The 12574-nt window shown below is 36.1% G+C and overlaps 2 protein-coding genes across 5 annotated transcripts; one reads left to right on the top strand and one right to left on the bottom strand.

The window, feature by feature from the left end:
• The first annotated feature begins 2292 nt into the window (after nt 1-2292).
• Nucleotides 2293-9495, top strand: LOC142639257 (pumilio homolog 4). Its single transcript, XM_075813413.1, has 12 exons — nt 2293-2436; nt 2548-2599; nt 3055-3709; nt 3943-4798; nt 4906-5485; nt 5577-5718; nt 5803-5910; nt 6458-6670; nt 6790-6900; nt 7871-8065; nt 8699-8873; nt 8978-9495. The coding sequence occupies exons 3-12, from the start codon at nt 3056-3058 to the stop codon at nt 9025-9027; spliced, it is 3084 nt and encodes a 1027-aa protein (XP_075669528.1). The 5' UTR covers nt 2293-2436; nt 2548-2599; nt 3055; the 3' UTR covers nt 9028-9495.
• LOC142639258 (protein WHAT'S THIS FACTOR 9, mitochondrial-like) lies at nt 8001-11910 on the bottom strand. 4 transcript variants are annotated; one of them, XM_075813416.1, is made up of 3 exons: nt 10499-11910; nt 9912-9956; nt 8001-8109 (listed from the first exon to the last, which is right to left on the bottom strand). In XM_075813416.1, the coding sequence occupies exon 1, from the start codon at nt 11766-11768 to the stop codon at nt 10503-10505; it is 1266 nt and encodes a 421-aa protein (XP_075669531.1). In that variant the 5' UTR covers nt 11769-11910; the 3' UTR covers nt 8001-8109; nt 9912-9956; nt 10499-10502. The 4 variants fall into 4 exon arrangements, with proteins under 4 accessions (XP_075669531.1, XP_075669533.1, XP_075669530.1 ...); XM_075813418.1 differs by lacking the exon at nt 8001-8109 and adding an exon at nt 9690-9788; XM_075813415.1 differs by lacking the exon at nt 8001-8109 and having other exon boundaries at nt 9690-9961.
• Nucleotides 11911-12574: the final 664 nt, after the last annotated feature.

Below are 12574 nucleotides of genomic sequence, written 5' to 3'. Positions count from 1 at the left end.
ATTCCTTGTCCTTCCACCTTTTCACAGTTGACAATATTGTAAGCGTCTTTAACATAAAACCATCGCCCCAATGAATTGGAGTTTAGGATGTGGTGGTATTAGCCACGTTGCTGTCACATTGATGCCACTGCCGGATTAATCTATCTGACTAGTGGGAGAAAAAAATATGTGAAGCTACCAAGTTTCCATGCATTTTGCTGGGCCACATCATTCAATGTGTGGGTGCATTGCGTGGAACTGAACTAACAGAGAATGCGAGGCACAAAAGCAACAAACTCTCTTGATGCTACCAGTCTGGCTACTCTGTATCGCCAAAACTTTATGATTTGGGAAAACCATTACATCAGGAAAGTAAGCGAAGAGTTCAATGACTATTCATTGTTTATTATGTTTAGGTCATTTGCTGCATAGGCTAATTGACTTAATTGTTGAGTAAGCAACTGAAGTATCCCTCAGACTAGTTGAAAAACTCACATCAGTTAGCTGATTATTGGTTGACTATCAACTAATCATTTATGGTGCTAGCAAATATCCTATCTAAATGTAACACCAAGTCAACAGTTGAACTTGTCATTGAACATTAGCATACCATTTTTTCTTTTTTTGGTGGGAGTAAGCACTTTGTCGGCAAATTATACTCCATTTTGTTTATTGATCAAACTTTTACGCTTGTATCCTCTATTTAATTCCTAGTTTTTTGGAGTGGATTATCCAAGAACTTAAAGCATAACTTGTTGATGTGATCTGAGTAATGGCTTTGTTGAGATAAGGGACAATAAATGAAATCAATTCCGACTAAGATGCATAAATTTTCTCCTCACCTGGAACTAAAAGACACTAATCAACCTCGACTTCAAGAAAATTAGATTGAGCAATTGAGAAGGTAAGTTGTTTCCTTGATCAATATGGTGCAACACTTGTATCCTCCTTGAGTAAAGAGTGTTGAGACTTCTTTTGGATTTTCTATCGAAAAGTGTGGACACAAGATGGAGAAACAAAATAATCAAAGTGTCTTAAGCCCCAAACAACAAGCCAAAGTGACCCCAAAGTTGATTTTCCGCAAGCATGGAAAAAGAAGGAAATCTTGGTGGAAAGAATGGCAAGCAATGACAAGGTAGTTGCGAATAATTGAATTATAAGTTAGTTAGACATGTACTTAATTGATTTAAACAAGTGATATAAATGATTTATTAGCTATAGCTTATGATTATTTTAGTATGTGACTAATTCATTAATTAACTAACTTTTTTTTATGCATAAATAAATATGCATAGTTGTTATAAAAAAGAAAAAAAAAGTTTATGATATTGAATGAAAAATTGAGTTTTTGTGATTTGTGTTTAAGGTTAAGAGTTATCTACCTCAGAGTTTAGGATTACCTCTCCCATCCACCTAAGAATGGATCTCTCTCTTCTTTTGGGCGCATCAAAATTTCTTTTGTATCAAATTATTACCTTGAGTAAGAGTTTTTGTAAAATTATGAAGAAGCACTATAGCAAAATATAATGGCGTTTAAAAAAAAAAAAAAAGAAAAAAAAAAGGAAAAAATCTCCATGTAAATATTTCTCTTTACTATCACTTATAAATTCTAATATTTAGCAACAAAAAAAAAAAAAAAACTAAAAATAAAAGAAAGAAAGGAAAAAAAACCCAATATAACTTTGCTTATTATTCTCATTGAAGTACAGCTTAGTATAACTTATTATGTTCAACAAATAAGTTGTAAAAATATCCATACCTAGAATAAAAAAAACAAAGATAAAAAGCTGTACTTATTAAATTAAGCTAAATAAACTTTTTAAAAAAGATACTCACAAGTCACACCCCCAAAAAAAAAGAAAAAAAAACTATTTTAGGTAAGTAAGTAAAGAAAATATTTTTTTTAAAAAAGAATAATATTTTCTTGGTGACCAATACCTAAACCCAAAATAATCTCTCTCTTTCCTTTTCCCCTCACGCAAGTCATACACAAACCCAAACCAAAAAAAGAAGAAGAAGAAGTGTGTACATGTAACGCCCATGCACGTAAATCAAACCCACCCACCGCCAATCACCGTCCAAATAATTTAATCAAACGCTCCACATTAATCTCCGACCCTACCGAAAAAGCCGACCGTTTTTACGTACAATCTCAGCCCCACCCCCACATCAGACATACATTGATTTTCTACATTCTACATTAATCTCTCTCTCTCTCTCTTGGTATCTCCCTGTCTGTCTTTCACAAAATTTTTGTTTCCAAAATCCTCTGACGGTTTTTTTTCCTTAAAAGCTCAGACTACGTTGTCTTAACAGAATAATAACAATTTTCCTCTGTCTTATCCAAATAATTCTAATTTATATTTTTATTTAAATTAAATAAATAAAGAAAGAAGAAGAAGAAGAAGAAAGAGCCGCACTTTGATTTTTGTTTTTTGTTGAGCTTCATTTCCACTCGTAAGTGCTCTGCAACAATACGCTGTCGTTTAATTTCGATTCAATTTGTCCAATTTTTTGTGTTTTAATTAATTAATTAATTAATTATTATTTGTTTATTTATTTTTTCAGGAGGATCGATAAAGGGGTTGTTGGTATTGATGTGAAGCTTCAGGTTAAAAAGGTGTGGAATTCATTATTATTTTATTAATTTTTTTGTTGGGGAATTGAAATTCGACGATTAATTAAGCTCTCTGTTTGGTTGCTGAGAAAAAAAGCAACCTGAAAGATTAAATTTTTTTTGTTGGGTAATTGAAATTTCGATGATTAATTAAGCTCTCTGTTTGGTTGCTGGGAAAGAAAGCAACCTGAAAATTTTAAGAATTTTAATCTTGGATTTCATTTCTTATGTAGTTTCAGTTTGGAACAATCGAAGCCGCAAAAATGAACACTCAAGTTTGCCTAAAATATTAACAATTTGGCTAATTTTTGGTGGTATTACAATTTGTGAAAACTATGGCAACCTAAAATTTATGATTTAAGAGAAAAAAAAAAATTTCAAAGTAGTGAAATTGGATTAGGTTTAGGTTTAGGGTTAGGGTAAGGCTTGTAGTTTATTGAATTCTGTTAATTTTTCAGGATGGCAACTGGGAGTAGCATAGATGATGGCTTGCAAGGAGCTGATGGGAATTTAGAAGATGGTTTGCAGAGTGAGCTTGAATTGATTCTGCGTCAGCAGCGGAATCAGAATGTTATGAATCGAGAAAGGGATATGAATATGTATAGGAGTGGCAGTGCTCCACCAACAGTTGAGGGGTCGTTAACTGCTGTTGGTAGTCTTTTTGGGAACCCTGATTTTAGAGAGATTGGTGGTAGTATAAGTAATAAAATCGGGAGTTTATCTGAGGATGAGATTCGCTCCCATCCTGCTTATCTTTCGTATTATTATTCTCATGAGAATATTAACCCCAGACTGCCCCCGCCATTGATGTCAAAAGAGGATTGGCGGATTGCGCAAAGGTTTCAGGCCGGTGGGTCTTCATTAGGGGGAATTGGGGACTGGAGGAAGCAGAAGTTGGCTGATAATGGTGATAGTTCATCGTTGTTTTCAATGCAGCCGGGTGTGTCTGTGCAACAGGCAGAGAATGATCTGATGGAATTGAGGAATGCCAGTCGAAGGAATCTCTCTAGACAGTCTTCGTCTCAGTGGCTCAATAGCAGTCCAGATAGTTCAGCTGGATTCTCAAGCACTGGGCTTGGTGTAAGGAGGAAGAGTTTCGCTGACATTCTTCAGGTAATATACAATAAACCTAACCATGTTTTGTTTGTTTCTTTTGAGTTTCAATCCCGTGGCTTCAATTTTGCACATTGTTTGAAATATCTGGAATCACTTTGGCTTTTCCTGATAAAAGCAACTTGATTGAATAGAGCATTTGTTACTATGGTGAAATGCTAACCACCGTGTTTCCTTTTCTTCTGTATCAACATTTTGTTTCATTTATAATTCAAATTAGAATGTGCGTGCAGGAAGGACTTGATCGACCTACTCCCTTACCTAGAAGCCTGTCACGTCCCACAAGTCGTAATTCTTTTGGTGATATTTTGGACACTAAAGGAATGGCTGATCCCCATCCAGCAGGGGTAAGTAATGGAGTGGAGTCTATAGAGGGCTTGCATTTTGGAGCTGCTCCCATGGTTGGAGTTAAGAATCATAATGCAACAGTTTCTCATACTTTTGCTCCTGCTGTGGGTTCATCTTTGTCAAGAAGCAAAACCCCTGAACTGCAAGTTGTTGGGAGGACAGCTTGTCCTGGACTTCCCCCAGTTGGGAGCAGTAGAGTTTCCCCTATTGAGAAAAAGAATGTTGTTGGCTTGGCTGTCCAAAATGATCGGTCTTCTGGTGTGACTGACCTTACTGATATTGTGGCCAATTTATCTGGCTTGAACCTCTCAAAAAGTAAAAATGCAAATGAAGTTAATCATTTGCAGTCTTTACTTCAGCTTGATTATGACAATCAGCCTGATTTTATGCTCAACATGCCCAATGGTCATAATCAGAGTCTGCAGCAGAAACTCACTGACCAGTCTAATGCCGAAAAGTTTTCTTTGACTAACAACTACATTGATTTAGCTAGGAAAAATGGAATTGTTACAAACCTTAACAATTCTGAGATAGGTTCCAATGTTAACTTACCCAAACAAACATCTTCTGCTGCCAGTCTTTACTCAAATGTCAATTCTTCAGGATTTGGAAGTTTAATAGCATCAAATTTTCATCACCAAAGTACAAATATTCCAAGTATGGACTTTGGTAGCCATGTTCCTGGTGCTTATACAGTAAATGAAAAGTTCAATGCTGCGATTAATGGCCATATTGATTCAGGTCACTCTTTTTTTTCTTCTTCAAGTTCCATGCAATCTTGTCTGGCATATCAAAACTTTCATTGGCTTAGTTAGCATTGAAATTTTTTTCTTCTTCTTATGTTTCAGCTATGACTGCTCCTGGAGATGGACAATTATTGCATAGACCAAGAAATCAAGTAGGGCCTGACCTTCATTCTCCAGCTATGGACCCACGTTTTATTCAGTACTTGCAAAGAACTTCTGATTATGTGACACATGCTGTTGCTAGTCCAAGTGATCCATCTCGGGGGAGGAGTTATTTTGGCACTTCACATGGAGACTTAGAGGGACCTCAGCAAGCGTACCTTGAGGCATTGCTTGCTAAACAGAAACAACAATATGAGTTGTCACATTTAGGTAAATCTGGTGGTTTTAATCATGGGTACTATGGGAATCCATCATATGGTTTTGGCATGCCATATCCAGGAAATCCAATGGTAAATTCTGTACTTCCTTCTGTTGGATCTGGAAGTCCAGGGTTTCAGAATGAGCAATTTTCACACTTTACTTCTATGATGAGAAGCTCAATGGGAGGATCCATTGGGCCATGGCTTTCAGATGGTAATATGGAAGGAAGATTTGCGTCAACCTTATTAGATGAGTTCAAGACCAACAAGACCAAGTCTTTTGAACTTTCAGACATTATTGATCATGTGGTTGAGTTCAGGTAAGCATGTAAGGCTTTTATTTCAGTGTTAATTCCACTCATATAGCTCCAGTTGGAGTACTGAGTTTAGTGTCTCCTGCCTACAATGCAGTACGGATCAGTATGGTAGTCGCTTTATTCAGCAGAAATTAGAAACAGCCACAGCAGAAGAAAAGACCAAGATTTTTCCTGAGATCACTCCTCATGCTCGTATCTTGATGACCGATGTCTTTGGGAATTATGTCATACAAAAGGTCAGAATTATTTATCCAAAATACTCAACCGTCTTAGTATACTTCTCTAAGTTATTAATTGAATAGTGGTGCTTGAATTTGTAGTTTTTTGAGCATGGCTTGGAAAGCCAAAGAAAGGAGTTAGCGAGCCAACTGACTGGTCATGTTTTGACCCTTAGTCTCCAAATGTATGGTTGCAGAGTGATTCAGAAGGTACTTTTGTACATATTACATCTTGATTTTCTTCCATATTAATACATGGACAGCACACCCTGTCAGGATTTCTTGCTTCACATTTTTTATTCTGCTTAAAGTTTACACAATTTCAATATGAACTCATCCATTTCTGCCTTGTTGAACTCTGTTTACAAATGACATGTTCTCTGTTCTGATGCTTACCACCATAAATGTGCTATTGCAATGAGTAAGTATCTATTTGATATGTTTGATCAACTTGATTTATACCTCGATGGCAATGTGTAAATGACCTATTTGGTACATTTGATTTGTGCCTGTAGCTTTTATTTCTCTTTTTAATGCATATATTGCTTTCATTTTACGTTCTTATTGAAAAAAAGACATGAAGTATTATCATGAGTGCATTTAAACCATGTGCTTATGCATGCAGTAGTACAAATTTTTACTGAAAATAAAAAGGCTCAACATCCTTCCTTTATGAATTCATTTGGGCACAGTGCAAAGTGAGTGATGATGTATTAATAGTTATGGAAAGGGCCTAATACTCTAAATTTGATGACAGGCCTTGGAGGTGGTTGGTTTAGATCAGCAGACACAAATGGTGGCAGAGCTTGATGGTTCAATCATGAAATGTGTTCGTGATCAAAATGGTAATCATGTTATTCAAAAGTGCATAGAGTGCGTCCCTCAAGATCGAATTCAGTTTATCATCTCAGCCTTCTATGGGCAAGTTGTGGCACTTTCCACCCACCCTTATGGTTGCCGTGTTATTCAGGTTCAAAGCTTCATGCAGAATTAGTTTTTTATTTTTTATTTTTTTATAAGGCAATTTATGTTTATTTCTTTGACAGTGATGTATGGCATGTGTTGATTTATTTCATTTGATGCTGACAGAGGGTCTTGGAACATTGCAATGATCCTAACACCCAACAGATTATCATGGATGAAATCATGCAATCTGTATGTATTCTGGCACAAGATCAATATGGGAACTATGTTATTCAGGTATTCAGTTTTCCGTTTAAACCTGGTTCCATCATATTTGTGTGATTCAAGTGAGATCTTTGTTATATATTGAGGAAAAACCTGATAGGTTTTTCCATTTTCGGTCATCACTATTGACTTTATTTTTTTCCTTGGATCAGAGGTATATTGTTTGTGGGTTTGAACTATTATGTTCCAATAATTTCTCATGTTTTTAACTTGAACTTGAAAATGGAAAATGCACCACGAGCAGGTAGTGTGAGAATGTAAGAAAAAGAAATGTTGTCCCTATTGCCAAAAATGTTATCTAGATGAAGTTGACAAGTGTTAGGTACTTAGGTCATGTTGTTTTCCTATTTTGCCATTCAATTTACTCAAGGAGCATTTGGTTTTGTGTAAGCTTATTCAACATGTACTCACACTTGCCAGTTTCAAGGAGTAATTTGTTCACTATCTTCAATGAGTATTTTTCTTCTAGCCAATGAACTCCGGGTCAAATGATGGTTCCTCCCACAAAAATAGGTGGAAGGTGAAATTGTGCATTCAAGACCCACTGGATGTTCCCTGTAAAATAAATTAAAAAGGACACACTAGATATGTGTAACTTCCCAATAATAATAATCTTTCATTGAAATTATAAGTTTATTTATTATTGATCAATTGAACTTCAAGCACCCCAAAAAAGACCCATTGAATTACTACCATAGATATTTTTATGTGCTGACAATTATTTGGGGCTACATCTTGTTTTTGGATAATTTTGAACCATTTATGCTACACTGGCTTCTGGAGTTTTGAACTAACTTTATCTTCTTGGAAGATTTGATGGTTAACTGTCATTAACACCTTTATTTATTTATTTAGTAATATTTGCTTGCTTACTGGTTTTGTGCCCATTCAAGTGTTGTGGTTTGTTTAATCATTACCGCTTTACTACAATATTACATCCATTACTCATGTGCCCCTGATATTTATACTGTTTTTTTGATAGCACGTCCTTGAACATGGCAAACCACATGAACGGTCTGCTATTATTAGCAAGCTTGCAGGACAGATTGTAAAGATGAGTCAGCAGAAGTTTGCTTCTAATGTGGTGGAGAAGTGCTTGACTTTTGGTGGTCCTGATGAGCGTCAACTGTTGGTGAATGAGATGCTTGGTTCTACTGATGAAAATGAACCCTTGCAGGTCTGTGTCCCTCTTCCTATTTCTAAAGCTGCTTATACATGCTGCTGTATTATTAAATAAAAAATGGTTTAACATGTCCGTGTATATATATATATATTGGTTAGATACGATAGAATTTCAACATATGGCATATGCTATGTAATAATTGCTCATTATTATCAGGCTAAGACACTTAGTGGATTTTGTAGACAGTGTTTAAATGCTAGATATCTTACTTAACGATAAAAGACTTTACCAATTGGGTTAATTGAAACCTACAACATACCCATATATAATATGCACGGATATTAAGGAATTGGATAAACAAGTAAACAACTAATTTGAACTAGAGCATATTTAAACAACTAAGTACTCTGAAAAATCCCAAAATTATGCTTTAAGCATGAATAGTTGCACTGTTTACCATTCCCGTAGTTGTATGAAGTGCATTTTCTTTTTATCTTCATTTGGCTCTCTTTACTTTCTATGTTTGTAGTCTCTATTCTTTCTAGCTAAAAGAGAGTAAATAGCAGTTGACACCTGTTTGTTTCATGGGGAATAATTGTCTAATATAAAGTTTCCATTACTATATTCTTCCTGTACGCCTACTGATGAGTACTTGTTGCATGACCATTGTAAAATGCAAAATTTTAGATCATGATGAAGGACCCATTTGGAAACTATGTTGTACAAAAGGTTCTTGAGACTTGTGATGACCAGAGTCTTGAGTTGATTCTTTCACGCATCAAGGTTCACTTGAATGCCTTGAAGAGGTATACCTATGGTAAACATATAGTTTCTCGTGTTGAGAAGCTCATCACAACTGGAGGTAAGGAATTCTAACAGTTTTCTACAGAGATTTTAGATTTCCTTTGTAAGCTAGCTTTAGTAAGCATCATGACTAATCATAAATTTTAATCCCCTCATTTGCAGAAAGGCGCATAGGGTTGTCAACCTCTTTCTCTTCCTCGTCCTCTTCCTGAGGAATCACAACTCCAGACAAGGCATTTTTCCTCTGCCACCACCAAAGACACTTTGTACAGCTAACATGGATGGTGATTTTATCAAGCTATCATCTGGAGTCTTTATATTCTACTGAGACTATAGCACTTGTAAATAAACACGAAATAGCAGGCCCGCTGGAATAAGGAAATTTTTCTACACCATTGACTGCAAGCTCCAAAGAGGTCATTCTAGGAAGTCATGATACAGGAGACGGCATGTTATAATTGCCTAGTCTTTTTGGGATTACATGCACAAAGAAAGGTTCATAGTTTGTAAAGAAAAAATAATTGTAAATGATTAAGGGCAATGTTAAGGAGAGAGAGAGAGAGAGAGTACTGGAGTCCATATTAGGTTGAGTCTTTGACATTGGGAACTTGCACATATATATATGTATATATACTGACTGCTATTTTCTTGAGGTATATATTTTTGCTTTCCTCGGCCTTTAATGTTTCTAGTGGTCAGAATTGAATAAAATCATTGAACTTGTCCTGGTGTTGATATTTTCTTGTATTCTTATATGAAATAATGGTTATTAAGCTTTTAGAATTTTTGGAACCCATAAGATCCTTGCCTTCATTAGTTATAAATTCCCAAGTGAAGATGTGCGAATATGAATTATCTCAGCCTTCATTTCAAAAAAACTAATCCAGTTTATATGTTTTTCAAATATAACATCTAGAGTCTTCATGACAAGGTTTTCTTTCTTCAGCTCTTCCACTAGTACCTGTACAGCCTTCTTGATGGCAGAATGCAATAACAGACAGACTGAACTTGGATAACTTATAAAGGAATAGTAAGATAATTAGCAGCTCAATGCTTAAAATGATCACTAAACACAGGAACCATATCATACACTGACCTTATTGACAAGCCTCAGCCTTCTATGTCCATAACCAGATCCATCCTGCACTATATAGAATTTTTCAACTGAGAATTTTATATGAATGAAATCAGCTTAACTCAACGAAATGTTAAGGTCAGCTGTATAAACCTATTTTAGAAATTTAACTTACAATCTTCTTATTAGGATGACCACGACAGTTTACACACAGATGGGCAAGGTGCAAATAAACGGATTGTATAACAGAGCAAAATAACACACCAACAAGAGCTCAAAGCTCAACCATGAAATACATTAAAATGCTTCCAATCAAGAAAATGGCAGCAACTGGAATTGTGTGTACAATTAGCCACAGGCATCAAGAATTTATATCCCTCGAATTTGTTAAAGTAATTTATACAAGTTAATCTAAATTTATCATAATTCATTCATTTAGTGGTGCATTCTTCCTGACAGCTAACTGTAGTATGTAGTAGACCCTGACTTGGAAGTATCTAACAAACTAGATACAAATTCAGATAAATAGAAGTATAAAATTGAATCACATGGCATTCACTCATTGACCTGTTACACGGGTGATTTGATATGTATGTCATAAAAGATACCTTCTCAAATAATCATACGGGGGGACACATCCAAATCTGTAATCTCTCCTCTCTCTTCATCCACAACATCCAAATCCAAATCCAGCTTCGCGCTCCCACGATCAAGATACCGATTACTCAACCTCTTATTCTTCAAAATCACACCCGACTGCTTCATCAAATTAATGTACTTATTCCTCACCCGCAATAATGGATGTCTCTCTATAGCCAATTTGTCATTGTAAGCCTCCTTTAGAATTGCAGTACAAGTCTTATTCCTCAAAGACAAGTAAAACATATGGGGATGCCTCTCAAATGCCTTATGGACTTTCTGTGGCAACCCAAAATATTTCTTAAGACATAGAAGCTTCTTCCTCTCTGCTGAATGCTCAACAAAGAGACTAAGCAACTCATGAAGAAACCCCACAACACGCTTCTCTGCTATATCACTACCTGGATCCAAATGCAAAAAATCCTCATAGGGTGACACATATGGAAGCTTCTGAAACTCCTTTAACCAATCGTCAATCTTCCTCCTCAACCTTGCATCCTTACGAGGAAAAAATGGAAACTCAATTGCCTCCATTGGCTCCCCAAAATACACCCCTTTCTTCATAGCATTTCTCTGTATCACAGACAATACTTTTTCTTCACACTCAACAGCCAAACCCTTCAACCCATCTTCCATCTCCACAAACTTAAAAGACCCATCAAGATTCACTTCCAAGCACCTCAAAAAATCCTCAGGCAAACCCAAATACCACTGCATTCCCTGAATAATCTTTAAAGGCAAAACCTTTCCTTTACTCATCAATATAAACCTCTTCAGCCTATCCTTCAAATCCTCCTTACAATTCTCAAACACCCTTTTCTCCTCTCTATCAATCTCAACAGCTTCTGGGGTCAGTCTAAACCAAGGCAAGTTATATTGGGGACCTGTAAACTCTTCAAAGATTGCTGGGTATTGCCTCAAGAACCTAGCAACTTTCATAGGCACATCAAACTCTAGACCCCTTTTGGAAACTTGTGAGATTGGGATACAGCCATTGGGGTCTTGGGCTATGCAGTTTTTCAAGGAAATGATGGGTTTGAGTTGGATGGACTTGTGGATGTGGTCAATTGAATCATAGTATGGGTCTTTTTTCCACTTCATGTAAACATCTACATAGTGGGACTTTTGGGTGTGTGAATAAGGAGGGTTTTGGGGGTGGCATAGGAAGGAAACGATTGGTTTTTGAGAGTGGGAGAGTAGTTTTTTGAGGGTTTTGGAGGTGGGGTTGGTGAGAAACATGGAAAGAGATTGAAATGGATGGCGCAGATGAAGAAAGAAGAGGGGTCGGGTGGCAGCGAAGGGTGGCGAGAGGAGTTGGAGCTTGGGGCCAGTTTCTTAATTGTTGAGAAGAAGAAAAGAGAAAATAGAGAAAGACCGATAGTGGAGTTCACTAGTTCACAATTCGGATCCTCGAGTTTGGAATCGAAGCTGTACGTGTCGGGAACAAGATCATAGAATAGAAGTGTGTTACGCTAGATTTTGTTTTTGTTTTTCTTTTGTAAACGGCTAGGGTTATACTTATACCTCGATACAGTTTAATTAAGGTGAAGAAGACAATCATTCATCAAAAAAGGGGCCAAAATTAGGAATTAACCCGTCAAATAATATAATTAGTAGACACTGTTGTAAAAATATATTTTTTACTAACATCTCGAGTCTCAAAAACTTGATTTTGGGCCTATAAATCAAGTCTCAAAAACTCAATTTCAATGTTCTGATCACGTCTGATTTGACGTATTTTTTACGTGGTGTCCACCTGAAAATCGAGTCTCTAAGACTCGATTTATGAGCCAAAAATAAAAAATTAAGAAATCCTAGAAACACAACAATCCCAGCACAACATTTTATATCATCCTCTCTCATTTTCATTAAAATAATATTTCTCTTTCTTTCATCATATCTCTGTCACTCCTCTTTCTTTTTCTTTTTCTGTTCAAAGACTTCAATCTTCGCCATTTCTATCTCCCATTTCTGTCACTCCGTCTTCTCCCTTTCTTCTCTTCTTTTTTTTTTTTTTTGGGTGGGTCGACTTCGTGGTTCATGGG

The sequence above is a fragment of the Castanea sativa genome, chromosome 6 (assembly GCF_040712315.1).
Source record: "Castanea sativa cultivar Marrone di Chiusa Pesio chromosome 6, ASM4071231v1".
Classification (NCBI taxonomy): Eukaryota; Viridiplantae; Streptophyta; class Magnoliopsida; order Fagales; family Fagaceae; genus Castanea; species Castanea sativa.
The sequence above is the reverse complement of the archived record's forward strand: the minus strand, read 5'-3'. Positions and strand labels throughout refer to the sequence as shown.

Excerpts from the sequence above, each read along its gene's own strand:
- LOC142639257 (XM_075813413.1), top strand. The coding sequence starts at position 3,056 with ATGGCAACTGGGAGTAGCATAGATGATGGCTTGCAAGGAGCTGATGGG. Across the intron at positions 6,671-6,789 it reads ATGGTTGCCGTGTTATTCAG|AGGGTCTTGGAACATTGCAA; the intron begins GTTCAAAGCTTC and ends TGATGCTGACAG. Across the intron at positions 6,901-7,870 it reads ATGGGAACTATGTTATTCAG|CACGTCCTTGAACATGGCAA; the intron begins GTATTCAGTTTT and ends TTTTTTTGATAG.
- LOC142639258 (XM_075813416.1), bottom strand. The coding sequence starts at position 11,768 with ATGTTTCTCACCAACCCCACCTCCAAAACCCTCAAAAAACTACTCTCC.